The sequence below is a fragment of the Penicillium angulare genome (assembly GCF_028827245.1).
Source record: "Penicillium angulare strain IBT 27051 chromosome Unknown utg000003l_segment0_segment0, whole genome shotgun sequence".
Lineage (NCBI taxonomy): Eukaryota > Fungi > Ascomycota > Eurotiomycetes > Eurotiales > Aspergillaceae > Penicillium > Penicillium angulare.
This window is the reverse complement of record NW_026623162.1, coordinates 226557-243199: the sequence shown is the minus strand read 5'-3', so window position 1 is coordinate 243199 and position 16643 is coordinate 226557. Positions and strand designations below refer to the sequence as shown.

Genomic DNA, 16643 nt, shown 5'->3' with positions numbered 1-16643 from the left:
TATCATACTTAGTGCTACTAGGCAGCATGTATACGTATTGTCTATGTACATGTACCTACACTGAATAGTAAACATACTACTAGTCTAAATCTAAATGTGAATACATATGAACGTGAAAGTCCTCGAGCACGCAGGAGCAGAGTGCTCCGTATGCACCTATATCCGCTGATGACATCCCGCGTGTGGCTCAAAGCCCTGGCGCCACTAGTGTTGCCTGTACTGTACTCGTAGTTCAAGGTGGGACGGGTGAAGTCGGAAGAACCTTATGTATGTGCAGGGTGGATTCGGGAAATGGTCGTGCGCGAGAACACCGGCGGCCGAATGGGGATTTTGTGGGCCTTGTTTTAGAAGAATTTGGAGTTGGAGTTAATGCATTGGTGTATGTAAATGTAGGTGCGGTTGGATACGGTTAGAAATGAGAATGAGAAATGAGAAATGCGATTTGGTTGGTGGTATTTGATTTGATTTGTTTACTAGGGCTATGCCGGAGTGTTCTCCGTTTGTATGTATTTCGGGGATATCGTACCAAGTGGAATGGGATGGACTGGATAGACTCGGGTGTGGCTGTTTTGGGTTTAATGATATTATGGTATCGTGCCATAAATTATTGGTAAGGATTATTTTATATTTTTGTTACAGTTTGAAAGTTAGTCCGGGATTGGGTTGCCCGTCTGACAGGGCATTTGGGTATGCTTACAGTGTTGCGGACGAAGTATAACCTCGGGACCTCAGTTCAAGTCGGGGGACCTTGAATAGAACTCAAAGCGATTCAAATGAAATTTTCAAATCTCTTTACACTCAAAGTCAAATTGTATTATAACATTTGAAGCTGATGCCTTTGGTATCTTGGCGCACTTATACTTACCTACTCGGTGGGTCTATTCTATCCCTATGGAGTGCTGATACTCAGTAACCTGCGGGATCAAACCTGTTTTCATTCAATCTACATAACGCTGCACATGTGAGTTTCAAAATATAATATCTGATTGGATTGAAAGGCTGCATATTCAATACACACTATTCTGATCCGCAGAATACATTGTGATGTAGTTTCCACCGATGCTTACAACTTGAACTACCACCAGACTTGGGTGATATGATATTGATCTAAGACCCCAGTCTCCTAAGGTCGGGGTGGCTGACTTCAACAACGGTATACGTGTCCTTGGCAATAAATCACCAGTACGCAACGGAAAGTGAAGCGAATACCTGCTTTGAAAGTTCATGTCAGTTTCCCAATTCGTTGGGGGCTGATGGTAACCCCGCAAAAGGCAACTCTAGCGCGGGGGATCTGAGCCCCCGCAGTGAAGGATGAGACTAGTAGCGAGCCTTAGCTTCACGGCTTGCGCCTTGCATGGGCTGTCTATGGGTCTAGCCATGCCTCTGACCTCTGACCTGGAGTCTGATGCAGTGCGATGCCCACTGTTAATACGAGGTGCTGTTGCGCAAATCGACGTCACTTTGTGCATGCTAAGAATGCTTTCGTTTCCTTTCACGAGGCAGGCTTGGGTCAGCCGACAAGGTGGGAAGGCGTCAATACGGTGGGGGGAGTCGATACTTTGAAATAATTCTTAGCAAAGATCCATCCATCCGTGGTGAGTGGATCAAACGAATTAAGTACACGAATTAGAAGGAGAACAGAGTAAAAAAAGAATCAAAAACAAAACAAAGCAACCTGGTATCTTGAACAACAAACGCCAGAATATAAAACAGAGTAAACAAGTGGAGGGTTTGAAATAAACCCTCATGATCTCGAATGCTCAACAATCAACTAACGTATCAAACTAAGACCGGTAAGGCCAATAAACATGCAGATGTTCTGTCAATTTAGCTCCTTGCTCGAACACGGCGAGGCATGGGTGTGCACCCCGCACTGGCTTGAAGCATACTCTTCCGCTTTGTCCCCTCAGAGCTGCCAGCATGTAAGCTTGCGCTGCGTGTGGGAATACCACTCACAAAGGACGGGTCGCTAGTGGTGACACCGTTCTTAGCAGGTGGAGCAGTCAACAGCGATGAACTAGGTGACTTGGGAACTAGCTTGCGGCGGGGCTTAGTGGGAGTTGAGGGCCCTGTAGCTGTCGCTGTGGGGGCTGAAGGAGCGGGTGGCTTGCTGATACGGCCGCTTCCTGTTTTTACGGGCGTACCCGAGGTCAAAGTTGATTTCCCCAGACTGTGCACTCGTCGCGATCGCGTGGGTGCATCAGTCTGTGCAGCGGGAGCGGGAGCGCTCGGGGTACTGTCGGTTTCGTCGTTATTGGACACATCTTGGACCTGGCTACGGCTCTTTCGTTGGCTAGATGCTTTCTTCTCTGGGCGCTGTGCTGTAGATCTTGATCGAGTAGTTCCTCCGACGTCATTCTTGCTGTTGTGTCCCTCTGAATCAACGGGATCTTCAGAAGTCTGTCTCTCATCTTCGAACTCGATGAGGTGGTCTTCATTCCATTTCAAGCTCTTCCGTGCAGGTGAACGGCGCTTCGTAGAAACTTCTGTCTCAGATGGGCCATCAGTATGCTCTTTAGCCAAGGCCTCGAGGCGGAACTTAGGAAGCACAGCATCGCCTCTATTCTGTCGGGTATTTTTCTTTGTAGCCAATGCTATTTCTTGAACTTCGGTGCGCTGCAGAAAGACAAATTCATTGCCTTGAGCCCGACGCAAGGAGATTGTGTTACGCGCAGTAGCAGGGGCAGGAGTGGCTTTGACGCGCGAGCTTCTTCTGCAGGTTGGGCTCGCAGGGGATAGATCTTCGTCCAGGATATCCTTCTTGATCACTTGATTTTCCTGCAACTCTTCGTCTGGGTTCTCGTCTTGTTTGATGGGCGAGGGTACGACGAGCTTGATCGGCGAAGGCGAATTTGTATCCAAAGCTCCAAGGGCGCGACGGGAGGGTGGTGTGGCGCATTCAATTTCTGGCGACTCTTCTGAGCTTGAAGAATTTTCATTTGAATCGTTCTCTTGGGTGTCCTGGGCCGCTTTCGCGGCACGCTTTGCTGCTGCTTTGGACAGAAAGTCATTGAGTAGTTCTGTATCCGATCCATCGAGTGAGCTTCGCAAAGCTGTGCGCACAAGTGAGCCCTTTTGCTGCTGGTTGGAATCCCGCACAACCTTGGTCGGTGTTGGTGCCATTTGTTCATCTTGATTGTTTCCTGCATTGCCGATCATCATGCACGGCTGCCGGGCCACAGATCCAGGCCGTGGGCTGTCGATGGATTTGACGTCAGAGACGGTGTTCATATTCTCAACAGGGATCTCATCATTGAAAACAGTTGTCTTCAATGGGCTTCGTAGAGAACTCAAAGGCTGAGGTGACCCAGTCATGGCCAAGTCACTCTGACCATTTTCTTTACTCTCATCAAAAATATTGATCTGGGGCTCCGCCATTTTCCCTGTAACCCGAGGTTAGCTTGAACGCAATATATAGGGGATAGGTATATTATGAGCACTCACTGCGATGGCGACTTGTGTCTGCTTCCCACTTAGTCTCGAGGAATGAGCGTCCACTGTCCTGCATCTGAAACATCGGGCGATTCTCAGGCTCGGCTGATCCAACACAGCGACGCTTAACGCCTCGAACATAGCTCGCATCTCTCGACGAATTGATAGCGGCCTGGAACGGATCATGTTGCATAGTGCTGGTTGAATCGATTGACTTCATGGTTGTAAAAGAAGTAGCGACTCGCTTCCACAATTTTCGTGACTTTGGTCCGGCTTGGAACGGAGTTGCTGGTTTTCGCTCCCATAAACGAGGCAGTGCACGTAATGCTTTAATGGGGGTAAAGCTGAAATTGGTATCGGCAGCTGGATGGGAGAGATCACTACAAAGCAGAAATGCGCAAAGGCGCCTCGTATTAGTGATGTGCTTTGAGGAGATTTTCAATGTTTGCGACCCTCTCTCCGTGGATGTTTGTGCCAGACAACAACTTTAGGAAGTGGCAGCTTGAGTGAGAGAGATAGGGGGTTGCAAGAGAAACAGGACAGGAAATTGGAACTCCAAATTGCCAGAAGTAAAAGGGATAGACTAGAAGCGAGGAAGAACCCACCATGCTTGAGCCTGCGGCGAGGCGGGCTGGGTACCCATTGTTGGTATCGACGCGAGGAATGTGTCAAACGGTGCCGTTGGAATTTGGGTATAGAAATCCACAGAATATTGATGGACTATCGGTGTTTGGTGTAAAATGTGAGCGATGTGACGGATACTGGTGAGATAAGAAAGCAACTTCTTTTGTACCGCGAATTGCCCGGCAATAAGGATGTTGGGGGGAAACGAAGTTGAAGATGAAGCTGTGTGGATTTGCTTGGGCTTCTAATCCCGTTGTGCCTGGCGGGTCCGTGGTTGCTGGGCCAACACTCTCATGATACCCGCTGCTAAACCGAGTTGGGGTCGCCCGACACTGTATGTGCCGTCCGTCTCTATAACCCGGTATTGGCATTGAAACGTTGAGATGACGTGGGAATCCCTCAAATTTGTGTCACTTTATTAGTATCGGGCCGTTTGCTGACACAAAAGAGTAGACTAAATCCCGGAGGAGAAGTAGGTAGAAATGCACGTGTGTGGGGAAAATGTGGGAATATGATACGTCGATATACATCAATTCAGGGATACATGTACTAGATATTGAAATAGCCAATTTCTTTCTCTTATGTGCATTCATAGAATGATTAATATATGCTGCCTTGAATACTAAACGTCGCTTTTGTATCATATGAAGCAGTATGGACCAGTAGCGCATACTACTAGCATCCACCACCTATGGCTCTTTCCAAGCTTCCCGGTTTACTAGTATATCTAAACAAGAAAATTATCAATGCTACACACGTACTCACTACTATAAAGGAACTTAGGTATGTAGGAAACGCAGACGTATAAGCTACATAGTAATCGTCACCCATGGTTGGCGACCGCAGCTTCAACCTCTGGGAGCTATGTTCATCGTAAATATATTTTTATTGGGGTATCCATTTAGAGCATCTTTGAAGTACCCTAAGCTAGCTCGTTAGGTCTATGGATCTAAGGATAGTCATATTAACTTCATATATTTGTGCAAGCCGTCAGGTACAAGTCCTGTAGACACGACAGAAGCCAAGACATGTTCAACTCTAAGTTGCATCAGCAAAATCCATCATGTTTCTCAGTACTCGGATACATACCAGAATAGAAAAAGCTACCAGTTAAGAAAGCACCGTCGTATCTCATCAATCGTATCGTGTATCGCCACCACAAACCACGTAAATGCAAATGCTCCGCGGAGACTCCATTCATGCCCGGTATTGAATCAAAGCAAAGGCTCCTTCATATCTCTCTCATCAAATGGATCGCCAAATTCGTCTACACACGAGCAGTCAGTTCATTATATCCTTACTTCAGAGCCCAAGTTTTCATACTCAAATTGAAGTCTTTATCGATCACATTCTCCATTGCTCGATTGTATTCCTCTTGAGATCGTTTGCTCTTCCATGAAGCGATGGGTGGATCTGCTGCTTTCGCTGAAGCTTGCCCCGTAGCGGGGTTGGTACTGGTCGACTCGGTCATATTTGGGATATCGGTGGTGTGCTGGGGTTGCGAGCCGGGTGGGGAGAGCTCTGAGGCGAGGGCAGTGGATGTCTGAGGGTTGCGAGTTGGAGTGCGCGCACCATTTCCGGGATAATCGGAGACCGAGTCGGCTGAGGAGGCCATTTCGGAGTCACCGTCTGGATCTCTGGAGTCTGCAGATGTAGATGTCAACTGGTGATTAGTTGTGGGCAAAGTGGTTGCAATTGGGTGTTGAGAGGATGAGTTGCATGACAGGTGATCGATGTGGGGTTGGAGGGGAATTTTGAATCGGATAAGAGTATGGCTTTATGTGGTGAGAGATAAAGATAGGTTCTGAAGCTTACCTATGGCCATTTGGATATATGCGACGACTTTGCGTCTTGAAGTGTCTATTGAGTTGCGGAGTGGAGTAATGACGAGTTAGCTATCAGTTAAACAGGCGGTTCAACATCCTCGGATTGACTTTAATCCGTCCATAGTATAGACAGACGTCTTCCCTTTTATATTTCACGTACATAATTTCATTTCTCCAATGAAGAAATTTTTATGGGAATATTTTGATTCATTTACAGTTTATATTCTTGGGCAAAAAATTATTGTCATGACAATGCCTTTCTTACATGTATAAACTGTAGATGCTCAGCAAGGTGAGGCATGTGTTCCCTAAGATTGTAACTTTCCTCTGCACTTACCCTTCACATATGCTATAGTCAAGACTAGGTTTTGATCTTTCGAACTCGCAAGCATGGCGCTACCAATTCCACCAGTTCAAATCCAAGATGTGGATATACTTGCTCGAAAAGTCGAATTTCCTGCACATGCCAACGGCCCGCTTCGCCGCGTGATGTTCCCAAGCTCAACGGAGCAACAGTCCGATGAAACAGAAGATGAAGCAAGATGGCTGATGTATAGCTTCTGTGAGGTTCTTGATCGAGAGGACGAAGTGTATACGAAACGTACACATCGGATGGTCTACCTGTCGGACTCGAAGGTTGGACTACCAAATCAGAAACCTTATCAACATGGGCAAGCGGCCACAAATATACTGCGAACTAAACCGGGTGTTCTGAAGAGAGACGAGAGAGGGAAAAGAGACAAAATGATTCCTGGGTTTCTGGCTCTTTGAACATATCCTCGTGGCTTGAAATTTCCGAAATTCTCAAAGCGGAGAGAGTTCTATAGACGATCGGACGATAGTAGTATACAATCAGACGATATCGTATCGCAAAAGCTTTCTTTGGGCGATCGTGTCATCAGAATAACGATATTAGAAACACCATCAATAAGTTCAAGTTGGGGTAAGGAGTCAAAGATCTTTCTCAAACCCTTTGATACATTACTGCTCCTGCTGACTCGCATCCGGCAGGGATGCTCCATGTATACGATCTACTAACCCGGGGGGCCTCAAGCTACCACCGCGCGAAATCACGCGCTGGGGCCCATGATTTGATTGGATTACTGTTTGCCAAAAATGCCACTTGTTAGAAGACGGTCGTGCTATAATGTTAAACCAATTCTACTAGTATTAGGTTCTCTTTGCACAATATGTGTTGTGGGGGAGTCCGCGGCCCACGGGTAGATCAGTGACGACTCAGCAGGCCAGACGGGGCGGTGGCCGCTTTCATTGCAGCCCGAAATTTCTTTTCTCTTCTGACCACTGTATACGACCTGCGCATAGCCCAAAACCCCTTCTTCTTCATGATTAGTGCATCAGTCGCTCATTTATCTTATTCTTTTGCAATAAATCAACGCGAAGCCCCTGTGTGCAATGAGCGCAAAACCTGAAGTTCCCGACGCATGGGATGCCGAGTGGGAGTCCCAAGCAGACGTAAGTTAGAACCGGAATCTATAGCTATCCGCTCTGAGTGAATACGTTAAGGGTAGCGTGGATACATTGATTGAAGCTCGTCATTTTGAATTAATAAACCATGTACTGATCTGTTGTGTATTCGGAGCAGACACTAGGAAATGGTCCTACCCCGCCGACCGAAAAGAAAGTCTCGTCTAAAGTCAGCAAAGCCCAGCGAAGAGCCCAGCAGGCTGAATTTAACCGGCAACTATGGGCTGAAGCGTATGTGATATACTCGTTGTATACAATGGGCGAATCATCTCTAAATTTTGATATTTCCTTGTCACAGTGAAACCCCGCAAACCTTCCACTACGTCGAAGCTCGTTCCGAAGTACCCCTCAAACAGGACTTCAAGCCAGCTGTCACACTTCTTAGCCGGAGGCCGCAGAATTCAAACCGGCAGTCATCTTCGAACGGTGTGGATGCTGCCTCAGCCGGAGTTAGCCAACTGGGCATCAACGGATATGAAGATGATTCCGACGAGGATGCCAGCAGGGCCCCTGAACCAACACTAGAGGAGCGACAGGCTATAGCGCGGAAGAACCGAGAGGAAAAGCAGCGCAAGTACGAAGAAGTCCGCGAACGCCTATTCGGTAGCCCGTCTGCAAATACGTCCGGTAACACATCGCCCGGAACTACAACCCCGCCTCGTCAGAACCAACCAGGAGAGGGTAGAGGGAAAGGCAAAGGCCGCGGTGGTGGCAGAGAATATCAGAAGAGAGATTCTTCGTCAGCTTCGAGCATGTCGAGCATGTCGAGACATCTCTACGATCCGTCTACTGCGGTCAAATCAGGCGGAGCGCCTTTACAAAGACGAGATCGACCTGCGGATGGGGGTGATGCCGATAGGCAAAGCTCCCCTGCTCCACAACAGCCGATTCGTAGCCCCCGAGGCCCTGATGCTAGTGGAAGAGGTGGTTTCAGATTTAACAGGGGTGCACATGCGAGCTGAAATATACTATATTGGATGCTTCTCAAGCACTTCGCCCTTACAACCCCTCCCAAAGGCTTGTGCAACGAGCAGCGCCTCGAATTGGACAATGAATCAAAACAACCTTGAGTCATTCAGGGAAGGGAGCGTCCTGAATTGATTGCATTTGCAACCTGGGATGTGTTTGGGCGGTTCTCTGCAAGTCAGAGAAATATACCGTTAATCAGCAAAACAACAGAGAATTACCCAGCGGGGTTAAGGCACTCACCGGCATATCGTGCATAACTTTCGAGGTAAAGCTCGTTTGTGCTGGTCGTTGCTCGAACATGCTCATTAGTCTCAATGGCATTTACCCAAGATCCCCATCTACTGCCGTCCTCGGCATCTGGCCAGCCTCGATAGGGCTTTAGGACCCTGCTAAGGCGGATGATCCAAGGCGCAGCCTGAATATCTACAAAGGATATTTGCGCGCCCATGAAAAATGGCCCATGGGGATGCGCCGCCGTGATCAACTGATCAAGAGCGTCTCGCAATTCTTGAGCATTTTCGATCTGCTTTTGCTGGTCCTGTTCTTGCAGCACCCGGTAAAATGTTGGAACTATTTTTCGGTTGATCTGAAACCTGTCAGCTAGGATATATGGACGATAGGGCCAGAATGAAGTCTGACATGATCTGCCCACAATCGACAATGAGCACGCAGCTTTGCATCGTTTGAAAGAAGGGGCATTCCGACGTTGAGGTCCTCGAGCTATAGTGACATTGTCAGTGCGGGATAAGAAGAAATGAGGGACACTCTTGGGAACCTCATACATATTCCATGAGAACTGTGCTCTCATAGCATCCCCAATCATCATGGCGTAATGCTGGAACCAGACCGCGAGGATTGACTTCCAACAAGGATTGAGGCTTCTCATATGGATCCACTTCTATATACTGGTATGGAATGCCTTTGAGCTCCAGCGCAATCCAAACTCGTTGGACGAAAGGACTAGGCATTCATTGAGCATTGGAAATTTCGGATGATCGGTGTTTCCACTCCCAGGGTTCGGAGAACAGCCAAACTCACCAGAAACAGCTACCATACAACTGAAGATTGGTCTCCGCCGAGTGCCTTGCAGCTGTTGTGGCAGCTAGGCCGGTTGCTTTTGTATGGTAAGCTTTATTGCCGTTAGACATGCCGCGATTCTGTGTGAATGATGTCAGTTTGGTTCGGCGACTTATTGATAATAAGAAAGTGGGCAACGAGGAATTCAACAGCTGTTTGCCCCTTCAAATGAGATGGAAGGAGAAAAAAGCAACTCGCCATATGGAGAGTACGAGTTGGGTTGGAAGAGTGACGTAGTCAAACTTTCTGCGGGGAGATGCCAAGCCCTCGATATCTTCCATACATCGAAAATCAAAATAGAAAGATTTATACATACCCCCTTTTTCCTATCTTTATTATCCTTAAAAAAGTGTCGGTGAACACTATTCTTTTTGACGCGATCACTCTCTTCGAGCGTATGTCGATGTCCACCACTTACTCCATCATTCTTCCCATTGGCGCCGTTCCCATTCACCCTCTGGATAGTAAAGTATCTCTGGCCATTTGTACCAGGATGACCTTCAGGCAGAGCAGGAGTTGTCGCGAGCGCAAAGTTCTGTCCATTTTGAATTGGAAACAGCGTATGCACCCCGGGCAGCAGCTCAGCTGGTAGAGATTCAAACCCGCCACTTGCATCAACCTCGCCGTTGCCAGGTAGGTACTCCGTGATTTTGATCTTGACGTCGCAGAGATCGCGCTCTCTGGCAGTGCGCTTGCGCTTCTTTTTAGTCGGGTCGTCGGACTTCGGCGTTCCTGGCGGTCGACCTTTTAATCGACAGTCCCAGTAGTGGGAGACCATTGGCCGACGCTTATATCTCTGGCTAGAGCGATGTGAGTAGACATTATCAACATGTGGAAAGTAGACCTGGAACCTAGAGACCGGACAAATTAGCCATACATCGACGCGTATTATCGAACTTTCCTGATTGAAGTAATTTTCAATGATCACGCTAGATTCAGATCCACATACTGTTCTTCAGTTAAAGTAATCACATCATCCACATTAAATAACCGATCCCTCCAGAATTCCAAGTCAGGGGGATTAGGAACCAGCCTCATCCCCGTGAGGTGACCCGCGAAATTCGTCGGTTCTGCTTCTTCAGGTTCCAAAGCTCCATAATTACCCTGTTGCAGAGCCTGCTCCGATTGAAGCATCATAATGCCCTGATGCGGATGCGGAGGGATATGGCCATTGTTCTGCAAGGCCATTGCATGCTGAGCTTGGGTGACATTTTGAAGAGGCTGTTGCTCGATGGCGCGAAAAGCTGCAAAGGCTTGTGAGTCTGGGAACGGGCCGAGAGGTGGGGCCAGGCCCGTGGAATCGACGATCGGCATCGATGTCAACGGGCGAGGCGATGGGGGATTCATTTCGTATTGACTGGCGTGCTGCTTTTGGCATTTGCGGAGAAGAAGGGGGGGTGCAGTTGAAGCGGCGTGGTGTGCGGAGTCGATAAGGTTGGCCTTATCTGACACCTACTGCTCAGATGGTACGACATCAACATTGAAGATGTAGGGATCTGGGAAATTTAGTTCTATTCATAAATGAAAGGTTCTCGCTTGTCACGCTTGTTATATTATAAATTTGACAATATTTTTGGAATATAGGACGGAGAGAATATCTGTCATGTTATATTGTTCCATAAATTGAGTCTTTATTGTATTGCCAGAAATTGATCTGCGCACTAACTGAGCTTAAATCCTCCAACGTTCCATCATCATATCTAATATCTCATATCAATTCAAACTTTCTCAGACACCCTCCAGGTACTTAAATGCGTTTCTTCCCAATGTGCTTCTTATCAGCTTCCGTGTTGGAGAAGGGGAATCCGGTCGTCCTTTTATCAGCACCCGTCCTGCGACTGATCCTGCCCTCGCTGCTCGCAAAAAGCACGCACCAAAGCCCAATAAAGGCAAGAAGAGAATTCCCAGCCACTGCAACAGCAAATACACCCTGTCCGCCAGTAGCATACCACGTGTAGGCATAAAATCCGGATATGGAATGGTATAAGGATGTCACCATTAGAGTTGGTAGAGCATAGGGGGCTTTGGGGTCCGAGTCTTCTGTAGTGACGGGCTCTGCGACTGTGGCTGTCAATGGAATCGAGCCCGTGAGCATAACGGTTAAGATTGCGATGGTCAGAAGACCGAATCCGAGACACCGCGCGAAGTAGACTTCGATTGCTAGAGAGCAGGGGATAAGTAAGCAGGTCGTTCGGACAATCATTTGCGTTCTGTATTCGATAGATGAAAATGAAAACAGTGGCAATCAAAAGAGTATTACGCACAGCTTGCTGGTCGCGTCTCATCCAAAAGCAGAGCTACGATCATCCCTGGACCGGCTATTAAGGGCAGACTTTGCAGTGAGAGCCATCCGGCTGTCGCGTAGGTGTATGTGTGAAAAACCTTTTATAAATGTTAGCTCAAATTCCGAGATGGTGATATCGATCGATATGTACGCCGTCGGTAGCTGTATTCAGGCGCGTCCGGGTGTTTTGAAGGAATGGAATAGCTTACATCCATGTTGTTGATGTGAATATCCGCAGGTTTTCCGTGACGCTTTGTTAAGCAGTAGCTTTCAAGTCTGAATAGACAATAGTTGCGGAAGCTCGTTAAGTAGGATGCGATCAATGTACTGGCAAGTAGTTGGGGAGAAATTCCAGGTTCATTTAATCCTAGAGGTTGTATCAAGTGACGTCATTTGATTTGTCTCGTTTGCACCGGACTATGTACCTCTACAATATATCACCATCTGAATAGCTTATATATTGTGCCCTAGCCCTAGCCCTGATAGTATTAGAGTCCTATAAGTACTAATTAGGATTCTTAAGATCTTTAAGAACTAGTCTCTTCTATACTAAGACCTATAATTCTATCTTAATTCCTATCTGATCCCTAGAGAGGGCGCTTGAAATAATCCCACGTTGCCTCGACAGACCAATGAACAAGTCAAAAAAAATAACTACATTATGGAGAAGGTTCACTTTTGCAGTGGATACTTGACCTTGATAGCTGTAGAGCGGCGTTCAAGGGCTAGCGTGCCCACCAGACCAAAAACAAACACTAGTTACACGAAGCATACCGTGCCTCAAAAACAGATAATAAGATGTGAGCTGGTCTCTTCAAGTTTCAGTCCAGCTTCTAGACAAATCAAACACTGTATCTTGGGAAGTTTCATGTCTGCCATACCTAGAATAGTATTCATCACTTGCCAATGGTCGGCTGAGAGAATGATACAAGCACAGAGGTTTTTCAAAGTTTTGACCCTTTTATCTAAATGCAGTCTTTATCCGACAAGAAGGGCCGTCACGCATTTGTAGAAATAGAGACTAGTATTATGCTGCCTTTACTACTATGCGTCTCATGCTACACGGGTAGAAGCAAATATGCAGTCTGAATACATAAATATCAGGCCAAAAGTATATGATGAATGTGAATGCATTCTGTACGAAGATTATTGTTCAAAAGAGCGCCTATGATACCACCAACTCCAAACCCATGATCATCACCACGAAGGCATCAATTTTTTCATTGATTAATTTGGCTTGCGCGCAAGTACCTCGTGAAACTGTTATCCTGGTCCGTGGGGGCAGACTGGGACCCAGACAGAGCTTGCTGGTAACGATTGGAGAGGCCATCATCATCGTCACCAGCATGGGGGCCAGCGTATTCCTCTTCGCTGTCATCCTCACCATCTGCTAATCCTCGCTTGATAATATCATCCTCTTCATCCTCCGCCTCACTGACAGTCTCTGGCTCATCGTGACCACCGTTTCGTGTGCGGCTTGACCCGGAGACATTCATGTCCTTCATCAGCTTTCCAAGCTCCATCTCCCGCCGCGAGTCCTTGCTTTCCTCGTTCTCCTTCCTTTTACGCTCAAGCTCAGGCTTGTAGTCGCGCTCGAACTCTTGTCGCTTAGTCTCAACGGCTTCAAAGAACTCGTCGACACCATCGCCCGTCATAGAACTCACGCCGACCACGCTAAGGTGGCGGTAGAACTCTTCTAGCATCAAGCTCATACTGTTCAGCAATGATCCCATGTATCCACTTCCACCACCGAAGCCGCCGACGCCACCCTCTGATCCGAAGGCGCCATTTTCTTCCTCAGCCCGTAAGGCTTCTTGGAACTTATCGAAATCAGTCATCCATTCCTTTGCGAATTCAGCGTCCTTAACATCAGTCTTGTTGAATACCAAGATCATTGGAAGCTTAGTCTTGTAGAGGATACTGCAGGCGTAGAGCATGTTACTCATGAAGGTGCTAGTCGAGCTGGCACGAGGGGTATCGATGATGTATGCGATAACAGTGGGGAAAGAGGATGCAAGTGTTTCCAAAAGAATGCTTCCAGAAGCGCTCCAGACAAACACTTCGATCTGACCGGGTGTGTCGACTAGGATATGTTCAATTTGCTTTGCGGCGGGGTTCTCGGGGTTGGGAGCAGTGCGCTTTTCCAGGAGGGCAATGATTTGATCGACTTTAGTGGCGAAGAGGTTGAGGGATGTGAGAATTCCGCCGTTAGGTCCAAGGTTGTATTGCTTCATGACTTCTTTGTAGTTGATCGAATCCCGGATATCGATGTTGCTGTCGAAAGGCACAGAGTGCACGGCGGGGTCAAGATTGAGTACATAGGGTACTTTTTCTTTGGAGTGGAGATGAGAGTTGATTCGTTGCATGAATGTTGTCTTTCCGGATCCTGTATGAACAAGTGATCAGTAATGAGCACCATCGACTAGGTATCTTCAGAGAGCCTTGGGGAAGTTGATCATACCCGCCATGCCCACGCAGACAACGGATACTGCGGGAGACGCCATAATGGAAGGTGTGGTGAGTGGTGACACGAATAGAAACGATCAGCAAAGAATCTAGCGAGATTTGCAAGTCTAGAGCGCTGGTTTATTCAGTAGACGTTGTTGGTGGTAAGAATAAGTCTATGAAGAGGTGAAGCTCTTTTTTTTTCTTCCGAAATTCTGTCGCGGGGAAGATCTGCCCGCGCCTGGACCGCCCGGCATTAACGTCATTCCGCCTCATGCTTTAGCTCTTAGCACTTTCACAGTTATCCAGCACCACAATGACGCTGGAAGACTTCGAAAAATCGTTGGCCCAGGACCAGGAGCCGCGGAAAGAGAAGAGTGATAGAAGTGATAGAAGTCGACATCACCGAGATCGCGATCGCGACCGCAGTAAAGAGCGATCGTCGCGACACCATCACCGCTCCAGTCACCATCACAGACGCCATTCGTCCCGATCCCGCGAACGGCATAGCGAAAGAGATCGTGATTCTCATCGAAGAGACGATGATGGCCATAGACACAAGCGCTCGCGCCATTCCACCGAACACGGGGACGATGCCGACCATACCCAGAAGCGTCGACACCGCTCTAGTCGCGATGAAGAAGAGTCTTCTGCCCCAAAAACTATCGTCCAGGAAGAACCTAGTCAATTGAAGCGTGACTCATGGATGGAAGCACCCTCTGCCCTTGATGTCGACTATGTTCATCGAAAAGACAACCGAGTGGACGAACCATCCAAGGCTACAATGCTTCAAGCTGATTTTGAGCTTAAGATCCACAATAAGGAGCTCAATAGCCACCTTCGCGACCTCAAGGAAGGGAAAGCGCTTGAAGAATTTCAAGAAGAACCATCACAACAGGAGGTAGACTATACATTTGGTGATGCTGGGTCTCAGTGGAGAATGACAAAGCTCCGAGGCGTGTATCGAGAGGCAGAGGACACCGGCAAGGATGTGGATGATGTTGCCCTTGAACGCTTTGGTGACCTTCGCTCATTTGACGAAGCGCGTGAAGAGGAAACCGAGGTTGACCGCCGTAAGATGTATGGTGCATCCTACGTGGGTAAAGACAAACCAAGTGGAGAGCTGTTCCAAGAAAGGAAGCTGAAGAATGAGGCACGCAGAGGACCACAAGAACACATATGTGATCCAGCAGAGGAACTGAAAGCTGAGGGACAAGGTCAGAAAATGGAGGTCGAGCCTCCAGCAAATACCACTCAGCATCTGGACATCACAGCTTTGAATCGCCTCAAGGCGCAGATGATGAAAGCTAAACTTAAGAAAGCGCCCGATGCTGCTGAGCTCGAAGAGCAATATAACGCTGCGGCTGCCAGCCTGGCCAATCGAAAGGAATCAGATGTTGTGGTATTGGGTGTTCAACAGAACCGTATGCTGGCTGGTTCACGGAACGAAGTCAAGCCCATTGACAATAAACGTGGCCGTGAAAGGGGTCTGGTGCAGGATAATGAAGATATGAGCATCGAAGATATGCTTATAGAGGAACGCAAAACTCGAGGTCAAATGGGTGGGGAGGGTAAAAAATTGGCAGAACGTATTGCGCGTGACGGCAAGTTCGAGGTAAGTCTACAGAGATCTCACATTTCATTTTCGCATCGCCTAATTGAAGTATAGAACCAACTTGAATATATGGACGACAATGCCTCCAAGCTGGCAAAAAGAGTACACCGTTCTGAGATTGACATCAAGAATTCAACAGTCAACGACTTCCGTAAGATGAACAAGATCTTGGACAACTGCCCGCTTTGCCACCACGAAGACACGAACACACCTCCTATCGCACCCGTTGTTTCCCTTGCCACTCGAGTATTCCTTACTCTTCCCACCGAGCCTGAGATCAGCGAGGGCAGCGCAACTATTGCGCCCATTCAGCATCGAACAAACCTCATTGAATGTGACGATGACGAGTGGGAAGAGATTCGTAACTTTATGAAGAGTCTCACAAGAATGTATCATGACCAAGGCCGAGATGTGATTTTCTACGAGAATGCAGCTCAACCACAGCGCAAGCGTCACGCTTCTATGGAGGTCATTCCTCTACCATATAGCCTGGGCGAAACGTCACCTGCGTTCTTCAAGGAAGCTATCCTTAGCGCTGAATCTGAGTGGTCGCAGCATCGCAAGCTCATTGATACCCTCGCAAAAGCAAAACAGGGCATGGGGAGATCTGCATTCCGGCGAACACTCGTCAAAGAAATGCCATACTTCCATGTCTGGTTTGAGCTGGATGGTGGTCTTGGTCATATCGTCGAGGACGAGAACCGTTGGCCCCGTGGTGATTTGTTTGCCCGTGAAGTCATTGGCGGCATGCTTGATGCTGCACCCGACGTCATCAAACGACAAGGCCGATGGCAAAGGGGAACTGATCGACGAGTGGAGCCATTCAGAAAGCGCTGGAGGAAGTTTGATTGGACTCGTATCTTGGTTGAAGGGTAGAAGAAGTATC

The 16643-nt window shown here is 47.8% G+C and overlaps 8 protein-coding genes across 8 annotated transcripts; 3 read left to right on the top strand and 5 right to left on the bottom strand.

Moving 5' to 3' along the window:
- Positions 1–1827: 1827 nt before the first annotated feature.
- Positions 1828–4075, bottom strand: N7478_002329 (uncharacterized protein; the record flags this gene model as incomplete). The annotated part of the gene is made up of 3 exons (XM_056918543.1): positions 1828–3383; positions 3445–3812; positions 4038–4075. The coding sequence occupies 3 exons, from the start codon at positions 4073–4075 to the stop codon at positions 1828–1830; spliced, it is 1962 nt and encodes a 653-aa protein (XP_056781701.1).
- Positions 4076–5270: 1195 nt separating this feature from the next.
- On the bottom strand, positions 5271–5719 carry N7478_002328 (uncharacterized protein; the record flags this gene model as incomplete). Its single annotated transcript, XM_056918542.1, has 2 exons — positions 5271–5323; positions 5380–5719. The coding sequence occupies 2 exons, from the start codon at positions 5717–5719 to the stop codon at positions 5271–5273; spliced, it is 393 nt and encodes a 130-aa protein (XP_056781700.1).
- A 553-nt stretch (positions 5720–6272) lies between these two features.
- Positions 6273–6653, top strand: N7478_002327 (uncharacterized protein; the record flags this gene model as incomplete). The annotated part of the gene is made up of 1 exon (XM_056918541.1): positions 6273–6653. One exon carries the CDS (start codon positions 6273–6275, stop codon positions 6651–6653), a length of 381 nt encoding a protein of 126 aa, XP_056781699.1.
- Positions 6654–7295: 642 nt separating this feature from the next.
- N7478_002326 (uncharacterized protein) lies at positions 7296–8329 on the top strand (the record flags this gene model as incomplete). The annotated part of the gene is made up of 3 exons (XM_056918540.1): positions 7296–7355; positions 7486–7598; positions 7666–8329. 3 exons carry the CDS (start codon positions 7296–7298, stop codon positions 8327–8329), a joined length of 837 nt encoding a protein of 278 aa, XP_056781698.1.
- A 113-nt stretch (positions 8330–8442) lies between these two features.
- On the bottom strand, positions 8443–10760 carry N7478_002325 (glutathione S-transferase family protein; the record flags this gene model as incomplete). The annotated part of the gene is made up of 7 exons (XM_056918539.1): positions 8443–8504; positions 8577–8922; positions 8976–9056; positions 9119–9296; positions 9375–9493; positions 9730–10309; positions 10363–10760. 7 exons carry the CDS (start codon positions 10758–10760, stop codon positions 8443–8445), a joined length of 1764 nt encoding a protein of 587 aa, XP_056781697.1.
- A 400-nt stretch (positions 10761–11160) lies between these two features.
- Positions 11161–11912, bottom strand: N7478_002324 (uncharacterized protein; the record flags this gene model as incomplete). The annotated part of the gene is made up of 3 exons (XM_056918538.1): positions 11161–11573; positions 11678–11795; positions 11907–11912. 3 exons carry the CDS (start codon positions 11910–11912, stop codon positions 11161–11163), a joined length of 537 nt encoding a protein of 178 aa, XP_056781696.1.
- Positions 11913–12917: 1005 nt separating this feature from the next.
- Positions 12918–14201, bottom strand: N7478_002323 (putative ATP binding protein; the record flags this gene model as incomplete). Its single annotated transcript, XM_056918537.1, has 2 exons — positions 12918–14083; positions 14159–14201. The coding sequence occupies 2 exons, from the start codon at positions 14199–14201 to the stop codon at positions 12918–12920; spliced, it is 1209 nt and encodes a 402-aa protein (XP_056781695.1).
- A 257-nt stretch (positions 14202–14458) lies between these two features.
- Positions 14459–16633, top strand: N7478_002322 (putative cell cycle control protein (Cwf19); the record flags this gene model as incomplete). Its single annotated transcript, XM_056918536.1, has 2 exons — positions 14459–15757; positions 15812–16633. 2 exons carry the CDS (start codon positions 14459–14461, stop codon positions 16631–16633), a joined length of 2121 nt encoding a protein of 706 aa, XP_056781694.1.
- Positions 16634–16643: the final 10 nt, after the last annotated feature.